We start from the raw sequence: 17,140 nt of genomic DNA, 5'->3' as shown, positions 1-17,140 counted from the left end.
TTGGCACTGCTGTTACCCTGCTAAGAATTAATTTTGCAGGAATTCAGCTGTCCCAAAATCAACAGATCTGCTTCTTCTCCTCCCCCATCCTGCAAAATCCTGATGCTTCTTTCCTTTGCCCTCCCTTAGTTCAAGGTGTACAGCAAGCCTTTGCATGGAGCTCAATGAGCCAAAATGAATAAATTTTAGGTAGGGCTGGTTTTCAGCCAAATCAGTCCCAGGCAGTGGCATTTTGCTTTTCACATATATGTCCTTTGATTTCTGCTAACAGAAGGTAGGGAGGACAGGATAATGCAGGCAGGGCAGGCATTGCTACGGCAACTCCAATTTAGAGCAAATGAAGCTGCTGCGTAACTGTACCCTCAGTGGGGATGGGTGCACATATCCAACCACCCTTTCTCTTTCCCCCTGCGTTTGTAGGAGTTTGATTTTCTGAGCTTTCTCCTTCTACACGATAAACACGTTAGAAAGTTATGGGTGGGAGGAGGACCTGAGAAGAGGTAGAGAAAATAGCAGTGATAAGGCACTTGCCACAGTCTCATTTTTGCAGAAGACCAGGTGAAACAATGTGTGTTTATCTGGTGGAGCTGGGCTGGGGCTTTACGCTAGGATTGGGACTGCTATTTGAGTTGAAGAACTTGTCACAGAGAGCAGCTGGGGAAATGCAGTGGCAGCAGTGTGCTGTGGGATTTGTTGCAGAATTGTGCTGCTGGTCGGTGATGGGGCAGGATGTTTAAATAGGTCACGGCTTAAAATTTGCCCGTTTCAAAAAGGCTGCTTTGCTGATAAGGAAGGTGGGGAGTGGGGGCTTCTGTCAACTCCTTGCTGTGGCAGCGGAGTGCTGCTTGGCTGGGACAAGCTGCTTTGCTGAGTGCTGACTTGTGCCTGTTGCAACTTCCAACAGGATGCCTGGTGAGGTGTCTGTCCCGTTCCTCCTGCCTCAGCAGCTGAAAGGCTTTGTGGCAACCCAGGACCATTTCAAGGTTTATCTTGAGGAGTGAGGCTATAAACTAGCGCTGACACGTTTCCCTTAAAATGCTTAGCTGTAGCCTTTTGTGGCTGAGTTGCTTAAGAAGCAGCATCTGGGCCACCCATTCTCCAGCCGTGGGGGCAGGCAGCCGGTGGTAGCGACAACTCAAGCCAGCCCCAGCACTCTATTTCTGCTCATGAGTCAGATCCCTGCAACTTCTAGCTATTTTGTGCTTTGATATAAAATACAGAGCCATTCACTTGTCAGATTATTCATCTTGCTCTTGGAGGCAGGTTTTTGATTTTATGCTAGTTTGTTTTGATATTTTTCCCCAAAGGTTATTCACCCTGGCACCTCCATGTCAGAGCAGTTTGTCCAAAACAAATCTGTTTTCTTAGTGTCAGGCTGTAGCCCAGTAGCTCATAGTGAGCCCAGAGTGTTCTTCCTGAAGTGCAGGAATGTGCTCACTGGTTAAGCCAACCAGGCAGATCTAGTTAGCCATGGAACAGGGAAATCTGCTTCTCCAGCAGTCGGTTGGAAGAAAACAAAGGCAGGAGGCCAGCTTTCACGTTTCAGGCTTTGTCTGCATAAACTGAACAGCAGTGCCTTCAAAACTGAAATGTGTCAGCAGCTTGCCTTGCTCCTCTTAAATAACTTAATTGTTCTCCCAAAGACAACTTCGGGAGATAAGTCATGCTTCTCTGGTTGTGAAATACTCAACAAAAAATCTATTGACAGAAAGTCCCCTGTAAGAGTTTACTGACTCAAAGTAGTACATCACTCAACAGGAGCAGAGCTGGACCACTGTGGAAAAGGTCTGTTTGATAATCAGACTCATTTTAATTGAATGCTCTTTCCCCCTAGATGTAAGAGAGCCTTTCTTCTGACTGGGTAGAAGTTGGGATGACAATTCAGCTAATTCTTTGAGGCTGAAAACTGCAATGTTGGGGGTTTCTTTTTGCTTTACTCTCCTACCACAGCAAGAAAGTACAATTGGCTATCAGTTCATCTGCTAACAGGAAGGAGTCTTCACTGGGCCACAGAATAGAATTAGTCATAAACTTGGGTTATTTATCAAAAGAAGCACATAAAAATTTCTTACAGGTTTAATTCATGTCTCCTGTCCTTATTTAAAAAAAAAAATAAAGGAATGCAATAATTGCATAACTATTAAGGTTAATTTTCTTTTGCAGGCAGATTTCAGAGTGTTGAAGTTGGTTTTGCATCCTCCTTCATGCAAGGAAGGAAATGTATGATTTGTATTAGATTCTTACCTACATAAAAAATTTAGGCTGTTTATCCTACCAAGGATGGAGACAAGTAAAAAAGTGGAAATCTCAGTCACTGACTCCTCCTGTTCTTTCTTCCCTTCCCCAAATATTCCTTCTTCTCATGGGTTTGGGCGGGAACCACAGTGGGAACTGTGAATCAGGACTACCAATGCACTCCAGACAGCTTTAAAATTTGAGGCCAATTGTACCTCTGTTTGGCTCTGTGGATCATTCTGGCAAAGCCCTGCGAGTGCAGGAGTGGCTCTGCCAAGGCTCCAGCCGATGCACCATGTCCAGCTCCCCCTCCCTGAGGGCCCCCAAGCCGTTGACCCAATTCTCCAGGGTATTAAATAGATGGTGGGAGGAGGGAGAGGGCAGTCCCACAGGGGAGGGTGGTAGAGGAGGACAGGCCCCTGGATGAGCCCCTGGCATTGCCCTGTGCTACAGCAGAACCAGACCAGTCCATGGCAGGCTCCCACCACCTCCCAGCACTGATTCTTAGCTCCCAGCACAGCCCATTGAGTAGTACTGGTACCCATCTGGAAGCAGTTGAAGTGTGGGGACGAGAGTCTTAGAGGGGAAAGGTGCTAAAAACACTCCTAAATCCTGGAAATCCTATGCCTCGTTAAAACTGCACTTATGCCTGCTTCACTTTATAACTCACCCCTGTCAACACAGCTAAGATCATCCGTCCAATGTCTCCACATAAATACTCGCTGTTTCCCTGGAAGGTCAAGGGGCCTTGGCCACAGATCCTCTCCTTGCCTTCCTGTTTTGACTGAGGGAGGACAGGGCTTGGAGAGAAGGTTGTAGCAACCACACTGTACACAGGCGCTGCTTCTGAAACATAAGATTGGGCAAAGCGCTCAAGAATAGCACTGGGTGAGGGCTGTTGGCAAGTTGCGACTTAGCTAAAAATGAGGTTCTGAGGTAGCCAAATCCATTCATAAATTGGAAGCAGTTTTGTGGAATAGTTTCAGGCAAAACAAATGGCAAAGCATTTCATTTTGGGCACTGGCAGTACAAGCTGAGGAATCAAAGAATTATTAAAGCACTTGGAGGTAGCAGTTGACTTTCCCTGAATAGCCTGCTGGTAAGGGAATCCACATGGGCGGTGGGAAACCAGATTCAGTCCTCCTCTCAGCCTCTGGGGATTAAATTCATATCAGACAGCTCAGGGAAATAACGTGACTGTGGGGTAGGTGATAGCTAGAGAGAGGCAAGAAGAAACACGCACAGGCTGGAGCAGGAGGAGCACCCTGCCCATGGGAAAGCGCACTGCCCACCAGCTCCACAGTGCTGGATGCTAAAGAACTTGGTATGGCATCCAGCCAGGAGGAAGAGAGACCCATTTCCCCAAATCTTTAACTACCACAAAGTAACCCTTGTGAGTGCCCAGACAGTCTGGGTTTTGTTTAAGAAGAAATTGCTGGTTTGAATCAGGGAGAGGAAAAGTTCATCCAGGGCTCCCAGATCCAGTCTGAGTGACCAAGTAAAAAAAAATCTGGTTTGGATAAGTAAAAACCCTGTTTTGGCACTCTGAATTACTTTTTACACCCAAGCTAGAAGTTGAACAGAGTGATTTTTCATTGTACAGGTCTAACAGCCTCTAATGCTCTCATAGGATCATTTATGCCAAGAAGTTCCTCGCACAAGGATGTGTATGCATAAACTTTTTCAATCACTCTGAACAGTGCTGGCTGCACCCCTGCTGCAGGCTGCCTGCCTTTGGAGCTGTCATAGGCTGCTGTTAAGTCAAAATAGGTAATAAGTGATTTGTCCCCATGATGGGATCTGGATCTCTGAGCTGCAGTAAGGGAGGAATTACACACAACTTAATCCTCCCAGTTTTCCTCCTAGAAAGCCACCACTGGCTTCTGAAACAGGATCGTCTGGAAACAGCAATGACTTCAGGTGACTTGAAAAGGAAGTCACCTGCCCTGACCCAAAGCTACAAAATTAATCATGTATTGAATGTTCCTGGGAGAAGTGACACCTGAGATCTCTGCAGACACTGTTGAGCTTAAAGGCTTCAGTTTCTTGATTTCTTACCTGTAAATTTCTCCTACTCTGACTTCCTCCTGAGGTAAACTTGGCTTCTGGATTTTTTCTTGAAAGAGACGAGAGGCAGTGATAAGAGCAGGAGCTGTTCTAACATCCAAGTGTTCTTGCAGCCTTATCTTATTTCCCATGACATGCTATTAAAATAAATATGTAAAGAAAATACTTCAGTCCTTTTAATGTAAATGATTACACATGAATATGTGTTTGAACTCAGAAAGTATTAAGTATGAAGTTAGCTCTCTAATGAAGTTAGCTCTCTAATGAAGTGATCTTTATAAACCTACATGAAATTACCAGAGATGTAGGCCAGGGAATTATTTTTTTCAGAGGTAAAATATTGGGAACCCAATTTGAACAGAGCTGGGGGAATCAGCTGGGATATTTGGTTACAAAATCTCTTATTTATGCCTTGAACTTAAGAAGTAAATAAAATTCCTGAAACAAAATAATTTTTTTTAAAGTTATTGGGTTATATCTCCTAACCAGCATTTCCAAAAGGCATTGTGTCCCTTCACAGTCCCTTTTGGTTCCATCACTGGCTTTCACAAACTCTTTGCTTTTTAAGCAGCAGTATTACTTCATGCAGTACTAATTCTTCTTGTCTCCTGGGAGCACTTTGGAGCGGCACAGCCATGGCTGGTCGACACGTAGCAACATGAGATCTCTCAGGGTTGGGCTTTATGAGCTGTTTCAGAGGGTAGCCTCATGCTCCATCGATCTCCGAGGATATTCTAAAATGATATGTTCAAGTGGAGATTTGTACACTTGAGTCAGGGCTGAAGGGAAGGAGACACATTACGGCAGCTCAGAAAGGCGACTATGCCTGATCTGCTACATGTCCTGGAAGGCTCCTTGCCTGCCTGTTAGTAAACTCTTAGCCTAGCCTTCACACTGAACAATATTTATCCTGAAACCCAATATCTGCAGCCTGATCACTCACAGAGTCGTAACTCAGTTAGTTTTGTGCTTGAAGGACTAAGCCATACTGAGGCAATTCTGCTTGCACAGACTGCAGATGGCATGCCTTTCCTTCAGTGGCTGGTATCCTGGTGTTGAGTGATACCCTCATTGATTAATTGTTCAGATTTTATTCCTTAACTAAGTCAGTTACTGGCAAGACCCAGTTGCCAAGAGCAGATAAAGGCAGGATTCTTGACACTTGGTGCCCAGATGCCTTGAGGAGGTGCAGCAGCGGGCATCAACTTTTAGCAGGCAACAGACCAACTTGTCTCTTGGGCAAGAGCTTGCGCAAGGAGTCAGGAAGCCGCAGTGATTGGGCTCTAGTATTGCCTTAATTCATCCCTGCTGTTTGCTACAGAGGTGGCAAATATTCCAGAGAATAAGTGGTTTCACACATGAAAGAGTGCTTTCACAGATCAAGCTCCTTATAACCAAGAGGTGAAGTTACACACCAAAAGGTTAAACTAAATCAAAAGAGTCTCAGAACAAGTTCTGATTTCATCAATGACTTTTGCTAAAAGCTAACTGTCGCATGACAAATTTTAAAATCCCCTTTCTTATAAGTTCAAGTGGCAAGTTTGCTACCTCTGATTTGTCTTGTGTTCTCCTTTTCTCCTCAACCGTACAACTTTTCTGTTCTGCCACTGGAGTAGTCTTCCTCCATTTCTTTGTCTTTAACACTTCCTTCTTCATGTTTAGCCTTGATCTCTCCTCCTCTGCCTGCGACTGCCTTTTGATGCCTCAGTTCCTGCTAGCTCCCTGTAATCTTGTATTATACAATGGAACATTTCTGGCTTACATAAATGCAGGATTGCATCTTTATCTCATTAAGAAAGGAAACCTAAGTCATATAATTAGAAAAATCAGGTACTTAGAAGAGGTAGATGCTTTTTCTCCTGAAATGTGGCAGACTCAGAAACTCCTAGCTTTTGTATAAGAATGATACTTAAACCAGATTTTATATTTGGATTTGATAAAATGACTTACCACAATTTTGTCAACCTGGAGGAAAGATTCTTGCATGCAACTTTTTTGGAGGCACAAGCTTTGTTCCTAATACTTTGATTTGCACCAAACCCATGGTTCTAAGACATTGCTGAATTTGCAAAATGCTCTTTTACCTCCATGTATCTTCTGTGATGAAATCTCTCTGGTTCTTCATTTTCATGAATCCTGAATCTTAATAGAAACATTGATAGTATTACTAATCTCTACTTTGTGCTAATGGCTTCTGTTTCCAGTTGTGGACACAATTAGTATCTAATCAAGTGTAGCAGATCAAAAGCTGTGTTTACTGAAGTGGTCAACATGTAAAATTCCTAATGAGGAAGAGTCCAGCCTTGATAGATTAGTGTAAATGAAAGACTAACTGTCTAGCTACAAAGTTCATTAACCAAGGGAGGACTTCTGAGTAAAATGGACTCAAAATTGCTGGTCCTGGAAAATGATGAATTTTTTAGTTTGCTGTAAGGAGCAGATTGTGCTCAGAACAACTTCTTCCCCACCCCCTGGCCACCCCAGCATGCCTAAAACAAAAACCCTTCTCCTTAGAATGATAGTACCTCTAACCTATGATGACATCTCAGCTGCTATGAAAATGAAAACACTTTCTGACTGCGCCGGGACCAAGAGAGGTATCCCCATGTAGAGCCGAGGACTTGCACTAATGAATCCATTGACAGCCAGATAATTGCCTGGTCTTGTGCAGTGATGCCTCCCTCATCCAAGCAGAGGGGCTGGCTCTTGCAGCCACCCTGGCACCGTGTCATTTGGCTCCCAAACACGGTACCAACACGTGCAGACTTGGACATGGCAAGAGTGCTCCACTGGAAAATGCTCCCTGAACAAGGGGGCCTTTAGAAGGTGACAACTTTGTCTGGGAGTCAGGACTACTTTTGGATGGTGGATATCAGGTCCCAGCATGACCCACTAAACTACGTGTCTGTCTATGACACAGGGTAGAATCACGTTTAATCGGTCCAGATCCAAAACTAATAGAGGGTTAATCCAGATAAGCTTTTAGGACAGTAGCACTACTCAAAACCAGTCACCAGGGATTCTTCTTTGACAAGTAACCAAAAGAAAACAGACCTTTTCCATTCCATAGCTATGTGCAGCAGTGACAAGCACTAGCTGTTTCAATATACCCCTCTTCCAAAAACTACAAAGTTAGCTGTTACCAGTGCAATAATATTAAGCCAAATATTGATACCCCAAAAATAGTACTTTTATTCTTCTCTTTTCCTATGGCTTTCTAAATATGCTGGGTTTTTTTAAAGCCTGCTCAAAAGCCACTGGGAAAGACTATCTATGTAAATAAAAGTTAAGAAGATGGTTTTACAGAAGATGAGACAGGGAATCACTGGCATTGTTGAAGAGGGGAAAAACTGAACCCCTATGAGTGAGTAATCAGGATTACCACAACTGAAAGATACGCTTTTTGGCAAGAACATTTAGAGCCCAGTTTTCCAGGCAAAGCTCCACTTTTAAAATGTCCCTGACCGACTCCATACGTTAAATATGGCTGTGCACTCCTATGTGTCCCTGATTCCCCACAGTTCTCCAAAAGACAGTGTAAGCATGTTCTTGCAGCTCATGTGGGAAGCTAACATCTGGATTGTCTCTTTGGTTGACCTAGGAGGCCAGATTTGTCAAAACTTGAAAGCACTGTGCAGAAAATGCCTCTCTAGGCTTCGAAGCCAACTCTTGTTGGTTCAGCTAACTAGGTGGTGGAATTCCCCAAGTTTTACATTTGCCTTTGCAAATACTTCTTCGAACTGGCGCCAGAAACCTCTCCTCTTTAACTCTAGGGAATGAAGCAGAAGAACTACTGGCAACCTTTTCTTCTCCTTTATTGCACAACCTGGTGATTTATTTTCCACTTCTAACTCATGCATCCCTTTGATTGCATTGCTCATCTGAAGGGTATTTTGATAGCACCCACCCTCCCAGATAGATCCATGCTTTCCAGGGCCAGCCAGCTGGCTGTTGTGTCCTCTAGCTCTTCAGGAAACTTTCCCAGTCTACCCCCCTAGCACTGTAAGCACAGGAACCCAGGTATGCACATCATGTTCTTGGTTTGCTTTAAACCTCTAGCTGCCAGCAGGAAGGTATGGCAGTTCTTTAGCTTCACCTTGCATTAACTGACTTTGTGTCAAGTGAAAAGTTGCAGCCTTCCTAAAACTGAGGATTCTGCAATCAAGTGTTAAAAATAACTCCAGCACCCTCTGCCAGCTACAATAATAAGGCTTTCCCGAAGACAGCTTTGGCTAAATCCTAGAATAACAATGTCACCGGAATTTTAGAAATGCTAAATCTGACATTATGCAATCTAATTTCTGTTGTATGGACAAACCCCACACTTCAGGCTACTGATAGAGCATCAAGTTAGAGGAGAAAGGCACCTGTTTTCCACCTTCATTCATGGTGTGACAAAAGGCCACAAGTGACACCATTCTCCCTATCTTCTCTGCTCTTATTTGCTGTCCTCCACCTTCCAGGGCAACAAAGTGCATGACATAAAGCAAAGTTCTGGGCTGGCACAACAGCCTGTGGCTCTTAGCTGTTTTCCCAGCTCTTCCTCCATTCCCAGCTCTACCTGCTTTTGCAGAGAACTCTTTGCTGGGTTTTGCTTCCTGGACGGTGGCTGCCAATGCTTCCGGGGGATAAAAGCCAGATTTTCCTGTGTACGAGAGAGAGGGATGTGCTGGCGGTTGCATTTTCCAAGAAAGAGGTGTACAGTACAGCTTCTCTTTTACAAGATTAAACAATTCTAAGAATGTACCCTTGTGTGGCTCATATCCTCTGGCTTTGTAAACTCAACCTAGGCTTTCCTGCAGGGCCTTCAGTACACATGCTTTCTATGCTCGGTTCCTAACATCTTAAGCCAATCCTTTTTGCCAGTTTGTCCAGAAAACAGGCAAATGGAAATAAGCAATTGGGCTTCTAGAAACTTGCATAAGAATCTGTGTGTGAGTGCTAAGCTCTGATGAAGGAGGCTCTGAGCCCAGGAATGTACCTACTTTCTCCTTCCTGTATTTAGCTGAATAAGATTCCTAAACAGCGGCTCCACATCCTAAATTACAGGTTTGGACTGGAGCACTTGGCCCATGACTTGGATATCTTGTGTAATTCTGCTGCAGCTAAACTCAGATTTTTCCAGAAGATGGCCCTGTGTCTCCTAACACTTCAGGCTTTTCCCCCCAGGATCATTATTCCTAGCTAAGAAACTGCAAAGCATTGCCCTAAACAGGTGAGATGCTCAGGACTAAGGTAAAGCACTTCTTCCCTGAAGTGCTGCTTCCTCTGCTCTCATGTGCTGCTGATACTGGTGCAACTCTGTAAAGCTGCTCCTGTAAAACAGGGCAGAGCAGAATCTGGGAGCCTGAGTCAGACTGTTTTCCTTTACCGTACGCACTAATAAAGAATAAATGATGATACTGATGTTAAGACATAAAAGCACTGACTAGAGTAGCAGTTCACATGGTTTTGCAAGATTATAATCTACTGCCAATGTGTCCTGTTAGTTTTGTCTTTGGAGATAACTCTCTTAATCAGTTGGAAAGCCAATGGAAATTGCTGACCAGAAAAAGATTCTATAGAAAAAGCAAAAGAATTGGAGGGCAGCTGAACTGTGACACTAAATAATAGTAGTAACTCAGACAACCACTAACACTGCTGAGCAAATACTGTTCTACTTGAGTGGGAAGAGAAAAACTCATGGAGTATGCCTGCACAAAAATATTCTCCCGTGGCTTGGTCATGTGCACTCACTAAAGAAATTGAAACTGAACCATTTGCTATGGTAGGGAGAATAGTTTTTGACAAAGTGGGATGTGACAGAAGGTGTCTGGAATAAACATTAGAAATTAGGGAAGTTTATGGCCTCTGAGGAAAAAGAGAGCAGACCCTTTCAGACAGAATTGATGAAGCACATTGCTTTTTCAGACTCACAGAAAGTGGTAACTGGCCAGTTGGCTACTTCATCTGTGGAGAAGGGGCCAAATTACTGCTTCCTTTCTTTCAGTGAAGGTGCATATCTGAGTCTGCTCCCCGAGCCCTTCTGTTGGATTTATTTATCACGGAGCCTGAAGGAAACAGGTACCAGTTAAATCTGTCATGTGTGATGGTAAATCAGCAAGTTTACAAGCTATTGATTGATAGAGGGAATAATTGTGTCTCTTGTTTCCTTAAAGTTTATGATCTTAAAACTAACACAGATGCTATTGAAGAAATTTATTAGTGACTGAGGAAGTCCCCCTAGTCAACCAAACAGTTATTCTTTTATCATAAAATGTGTGATAAATTTAATATGGTTCTTTGGCACAAATTAGGGAATGTCTGCAAAAGCACTGAAATTAAATATCTGACTTACAGTGCACAAGTGGTTATAAAACTCCCATTCTAAAACAAGTCCTTGATCAAAGTAGCATAGTTGCAAGGCATGCTGATTAGAAGCTGAAACATTAATTATGGCAAAGGGTCAAGAACACCTCTTATCTACGCTCAAATAAAAAGTAATAAAGAAGCAGAGATTTGTCTTAAGGCCAAAGCTAGAGAGTCCTGAATTACTACTAACAAAGCACAAAGGTTTATGACTGAGACATTTCATGTTCCTCATCTAGTATTTGTACTACTCTAAAAGTGAGCCCTTCTCATTCAGGAATGGTGCAAGAATAAAGCCCTGTCTGGAGTGAGCAGGCAGCACAGGCAACTGCATTTTAGGTAACGTACTAAGTATAACCTGCAGGAAGGAGGGGGAAGAAGTCTGGGGTTCTGAGTAGAATAAGGTGGTTGCCCATGGCCAAACAGCCTGGGAGGTGCTGTGTTCCATCAGCTGCTGTGATAAGTGATGCCAACCCTTATACAACATAGACTTATCACAAACTTCTATCTGCACTTAAATAAAAACTGGTTTTCAGTTGGTAAACGTTTGATCTGGTCACTACTGAGGACCAATGAAAGACAAAAGAGATTGAAACACCTCAGGCTGAGCAGCGAAGTAGAGGGGAAAGATCCAGGTTTGTGCCTTCTCTGATGGAAAGATGGATAAGCAGTGGTGGTTTGAGTCACCCAACTTTGGTACAGTCTGTCAGGAAACAATGGAGTAAGATACAACACCTTAAAGCAACACTTCTATAAAGTGGCAATACCACAACATGACTAGCCTGTGCAACTCATCAGCACAGTTTACCACAGCTCATTACTACAGGATTTGGAAGGATTAAATATGTGAAATGCCAGAAATTATAGTTTCTCCATTAGAATGAAAATAAACATATGGTATAAAGTTTCCAGACTCACAGATGTCTCAGACCTTCAGCTGGGATGGCTCAATAGAGGCAATATTTTCCAAAAACTATTCCCTAGATTGCTTTGCATTTTTATATGAAGCACCTTAGACCAGAATCTGTCAGAACTAATGTACCACACCAGATGAAATGGACTAGTGCAATAAAAACATACATATATAATATAAACCCATCTCCGGCCATTGGTAATCAAGACCTGATCCAAAAAAAGTCACCCTGAGCCCCTAAAGAATAAGGTTATTCCTTGAGATGGAGGAGTCTTTCAAAAGATTATTTGTACAGATGTAAATCCCATACAAAAAATTAAGAAATACAGAGAAGTTCAGCTCTAACACAAGTCAACTGATTCAGCCAAAAGCAGATACAGTAACTGAAAGCATTTTCCTCTATTCTACCCTCCTTCCATGTCTGAAACTGCTGTTCCCTTACCTGTGAGACTATCATTCCTCACCTATTCCTTCTGCATTTCTTACTGACCAAACTAGCCCTGGTGACTGAGAAAAGATGCAACCCAATAATCAACATTCCCTTGCCTAGTAGAGTTCAGTTTACAGCATTAGGAAACAATAGGGAGCTGTGTTTGTGCAATCTCTCAAGACTGTGAAGAGGGGAAATTCTAGTACTGTGTTCACAACCCATTTTCAGTCTCTTCAACAAATGGAATTAAAAAATCTATTTCATGGTAATGCATCATTGTCCTCTAAATGCTCTGCTTTCATACACTTGAATGGTAAAAGTCAAACAGGCTGAAGAAATCTAGAAGACACATTGTTTGCAAAATCACATTTCAGAGAGAAAAAACACTGATAACACTTTTGGAAATACACTTGTCTTTCAGATAACTAATAATCACTTAGGCTTGAGCTTCCCAGTCCTTTCAGTTGAGCCCTGTTGCTTTGTGCCAGTCAGCCCGAGCTTTGCAACTGCAGCTCCAACCTCGTGCAGCTCATTGCTGAGGCAGAGGTCTGAGGTTACTGTCATCAGTCACCTCAGGCTTGTAATACTTGTGTCAGGGCTTTCATCCTGATGCCTCTCTCAAATCCTCTCCTGCAGGTTCAGGCAGGGACAAAGCAGAGAACATGTTGGAGGTTGTCATTGCTCCATGCCTCGCACTTTTGTAATGCTGCCTGGCATGCCCCGAGTGAAAAGTAGCCATTGAGTGTGCCTGAAAAGCTGATAGCTGCCATGGTCTTCATTACATCCCACTAACAACCAGGAAAGGGCCCTGCCACAGATCTAGCGTGCTTTTGGGAGGCTTCCACAATGAAAGCAGCAAAGCACTGAAACAAGTGTTACATTGTCTCCCTCTATTAAGCACACAGTATTGCATCATCACTGCTGTAAATACTCTAGAGTGCCAAATTGTGCCGTTTTGCTTCTAGGCCCTCATTCAGGTCTTTAATAAATCAGGGCACACGTGAGCAGTTTTGTATTTTAAGTAACCTTTAGGCACTGCGTGCTGGAGCAGAAAGTTCCTCCCAAGCCCAAACAGAAGTTGGTCCCTTTTGTGTCCCTCAGAGTCAGCCAAGATGGGCACTGAACAAGCAGGCTGGAATATCCCATTATCCCAGAATAATCTGCCACCAGCCCACAGTTCTGGGACTGAAAGACAGGGATGAAAACACCCCCAGGTGTCTTCAGCAGTCCTTCAAAGACTTTTCTTTCATATGCATGGAAGGGAAGACCAATGTCCTTAATCATTGAAGCATTCTATAGCGGCTATGAATTTCACACCTTCTAGTTCAGCAGGTGGTGGAAGAGAAGCTGTTTCTTTCAATGACAAACTCATGGACAGCCAGGCCAGTGGCAGCTGTAAAAGGACAGCTAAGAGAGAGAGGAAGGAGAGCTATTGCTATGGTGAAAAATGTCCTTCACAACAACACTTACTGCCAGTCCTGCTTCTCTTCTTCCCTTGGCATTGTCAAAACCAACAAATTTGACATCCTCTCTTCATACGACTTCATTTCCAGATGCCTCTGGCATCTGTTTTCTTCATAGAAGAAGCAGTGTGGTCTTGGCCCTCCACTTGCAGATAGCAGAATCCAACTCTTGCCATTTGCTGTTGACAGACAGCAGCACACCAGAGCAGTTTGACTTGCTCTACTTCAGTTTTTCTTAAAGTGAAACAGATGTCCCTGTCGCAGAAGAACAATGTCCATGAAAAGGATGGAGAATAGCATTGCTGCACGCCCTTGGCCACCACCACTTAAGAGCTGCTCTCTCATTATAAAAAGTGTAGGAACCATAAGTTGCTTTCAGTACAATTTTAGTGACCAGACAAATAATTTCAGTAACCAGTTTTGTGCTTTTTTGCTTAGTTTGGACTGCATGTAATTTTGCTTGCCACATTGGCTATTGGAAAATATAGAAAATATGACTGCTCTGAAAAAACAAACTTACTCTGAATTTTGGCAATGATGAGCAAACATAAATGTAGCACACAGTACAAAAATGTCACTTATTAGGAGGTTTCTTGGGCTCATCTTAAACTGAAGCAGTAAAATATATTTAAATATACACTAAAACAAGTATTGTTTCTTAACCACAGAGTAAAGTAGCTGTTCTGAACTGGGAATACCAGTAGATAGTCCTGACCTTCCGATTGTGATATCAGCAATTGTAAGTTGCTTTGAGAAGAAATAAGTCAAATCCAAATTCCTGCACTGCTGAAACATCCAAGCTATTCAAAGAGCCTCTGATCAGCAGGTGGTTGACCAGTTCTGCTCAACTAAAAAGTCATCTTCCCCTTGAGTAAGCGATTTTATCAAATGGGCGTTGTAGGTAAGCCCTTGCTCTCTAGATAAGAAATTATGAAATTATTTTCATATCAAATGCATTAGATTCTATTTCCTGAAGACACAAATATTTTCTCTTTCATGGAGACAGTGAGACAAATTTTTGCTTTGCTGCCTTTTCCCAGTCTAATCCCACATGCTCAACAGTTTTGAGAAAAAGTGCACAGCCCTCTCTTATTTAGAAGTTGGAATGTGGTTGCCTTGGGAGGTAAAGGATGGTCACTCAGGATGAATTACACCACGAATCTTGCACATATCTCAGGGACCCTCTAGCACTGAAGGAGAGGTAAGCAGTAGCCTGACACCATGTTCATTCTTTTCCTTCTCCCACCAGACTCCCAAAGGTTCCTGTCTGGAGGCGGTGAAGATTGCCATTGATGCTGGTTACCGCCACGTCGACGGTGCCTTTGTCTACTTCAATGAGCATGAAGTGGGACAAGCCATCCAGGAGAAGATTGCTGAAGGGAAGATCAAGCGAGAAGACATATTTTACTGTGGCAAGGTGAGAACCTGCACTCAGATTATTTACACTAAATCCAGGATTTCTGTGAATGGTCTTTCTTAAGAGTGCCAGTGGTCAGCATGTTTCCTTCCAGATGCAACATCCTTTATTTTTCTTTCCTAGCATTATCAGAATGCTGCAGATCTTTATGAACACTAGGTTTGCTGTGAGGCACAGGAATCACTGTTCTCTGTTTAAATCTCTGATAGCAGTGGAAACGATGCAACATCCCTTCTGTTTAGTATTGTAGGCACCTGCAAGTTAAGACCACAGCTACGTTCAGCCTCAAGTGCTCCCTAACCTGTTACTGTGCCACACGTTGTATTGTCACATACAGAGCCCCAGCTGGACAATGATCCTGCGACTGAGCTATTTTCTGTTAGAGCAATTCCCTGCACATGTTTGCCATGAGGTTGCACAATGAAAGGGGTGGGAGCAAGCACGTGCATGCCAATGTCTGTGTATGGGAGAACAGCAAGTGCCTACATTGGTACTACTGCCAGAAAATTACTCAACAAGCTACACCCTTAGTTACTGTATCACTTGTAATTAAAAAGTTCTAGGATGATGAATCAACTTACTTGGAGAGAAGATGTCATTACACTTCTGTTCTAGAGCAATGAGGCTGGAGTAATGCATGAGCTATTTTATATATTCAAGTCTTAACTCTATGATTTGACTCTCTCCTACAAGAATCAAATCCCTTGTCCAATGAATTACCCAGGTATAAGAGAGCTCATTGCACATTGCAGAATAAAGACTGACTGTCCAGTTTCTAAGGGAGCTTATGGCCTCAAATAGTCCTTCCTGCAGTGCCTCTTTGAACATATCAGTCTAATATTTTTCCTTTCTCCTTTCCCAAATAAGACGTAATCCACAATTACTCAACAGACTTGCAAATAAACACCACTGTTCCTAGAGTGAAAGATCCCATGGGACGAGAGGCCTGGCTTACTGTGAGCAATTTAGTGAAGTTCTATGATCTGGGAAAACTAAGCTTCATATTGGATAGTTTGCAGACCAAGTGGATTTTCAGCAGCTACAGACTAACTTCCAAGTACAGCAATTTCCAATCTGTAAAATATGCACCTCTTTTCCAAGTTTCCTGCTTGGTTCTGCTGATAACAACCTTGCCATTCTGAGAAAAGCCTCATGTTCTCAAATTCTCTGCCTTTATCAGGGGAATTTCTCAGTCTCTCATATGCCAAATATGTTGATATGGATCAGTGAAAATATTTGGTTTCAACAGTTTTATAGTTTCATTATTGCAAATTATCAGTAATATTACAAATCAAAACTGCCAAGTTGTGCCAAAATGTTAGAACCAGATGTCCTAACAATTTTGAGTATTGTAACTTTCTCTACTGCTTCCCCTGCAGTTTATTTGCACATATTAACCTTTAGGCTCTATGAAAGCACATCTCCTGGTAAAATTTCCAAACTTCCTTTATTTATTAAGCCTTTCTGTATTCAGTTGTCTGATCTGATCACCAAATTATTTTCCTAGTTGATAATCACTACTTAAACATTAAGTCATTTGGAAAACTGCAGGTCCTGCAAGCCACAGGGCTGCAACACACAGTACCACAGTAACCAATGCCTGTGCTCTCAGCCTGCTGTGTGTCTGTGCGGTGACACACACATGGATTTCTCTTACAGTTGTGTCCTGTTTGTGTTTGACAAAGTGTCAGCTGCTCAGGGTGATAGTCCATTATAACATTTCTACAATCTTTAAAAGAGTTCAAAGGCAGAAACGGAAAATACTCTGCAACTAATTCAACCCATCACAATCTAGGATTTTCACAGGTTTCACTCAAAACTCTCACAGCAGCTCTGAACTTCCCAGAAGGAGTGGGAATGGATCTCCCTTGGCTAATGTATCTTTAGTTTAATGCACCTCACAAACTTAGGTAGCTTACGAACTACAGGCAACTCTCAACCCAGTAGATACTTTGGACACTGATCAGTAACTGATAGATATGAACTGTTGCATCTTCTAGGAAACATGGTAGATACACAGAACATTCTTGGAAGCACCAGGCACTACAGAATTTAATTATGTTTTCTGCCTTACTAACATCAGAAGTACTGGAAATTCCCAAGAGTCTTCAGACTCAAGTCCCACATGCAGCTATTTCCTGAAGCAAAGATGCTGGGGATGGAAGGCTGATCCATCAGCAGGGACTGACGAGAGCAGCCCTGCTGAGTGGCAGCATTACTGGAACAGTGACCTGGTATGATCGCACTGCATCTGCCAGTTAAAATCA

At 42.9% G+C, this 17,140-nt stretch overlaps 1 protein-coding gene across 1 annotated transcript in view; it reads left to right on the top strand.

The window, feature by feature from the left end:
* The window catches only part of AKR1D1 (aldo-keto reductase family 1 member D1), a 35,100-nt gene that overhangs the window by 1,768 nt on the left and 16,192 nt on the right, over positions 1–17,140 (top strand). The window contains exon 2 of the mRNA XM_053943153.1: positions 14,706–14,873. Coding sequence (XP_053799128.1) covers positions 14,706–14,873 — 168 coding nt within the window. The remainder of the gene's footprint in view (positions 1–14,705; positions 14,874–17,140) is intronic.

Source organism: Vidua chalybeata, chromosome 5, assembly GCF_026979565.1.
Source record: "Vidua chalybeata isolate OUT-0048 chromosome 5, bVidCha1 merged haplotype, whole genome shotgun sequence".
In the NCBI taxonomy this organism is placed as follows: Eukaryota; Metazoa; Chordata; class Aves; order Passeriformes; family Viduidae; genus Vidua; species Vidua chalybeata.
Note: the sequence above shows the minus strand (reverse complement) of the source record. Positions and strands in the feature narration are given on the sequence as shown.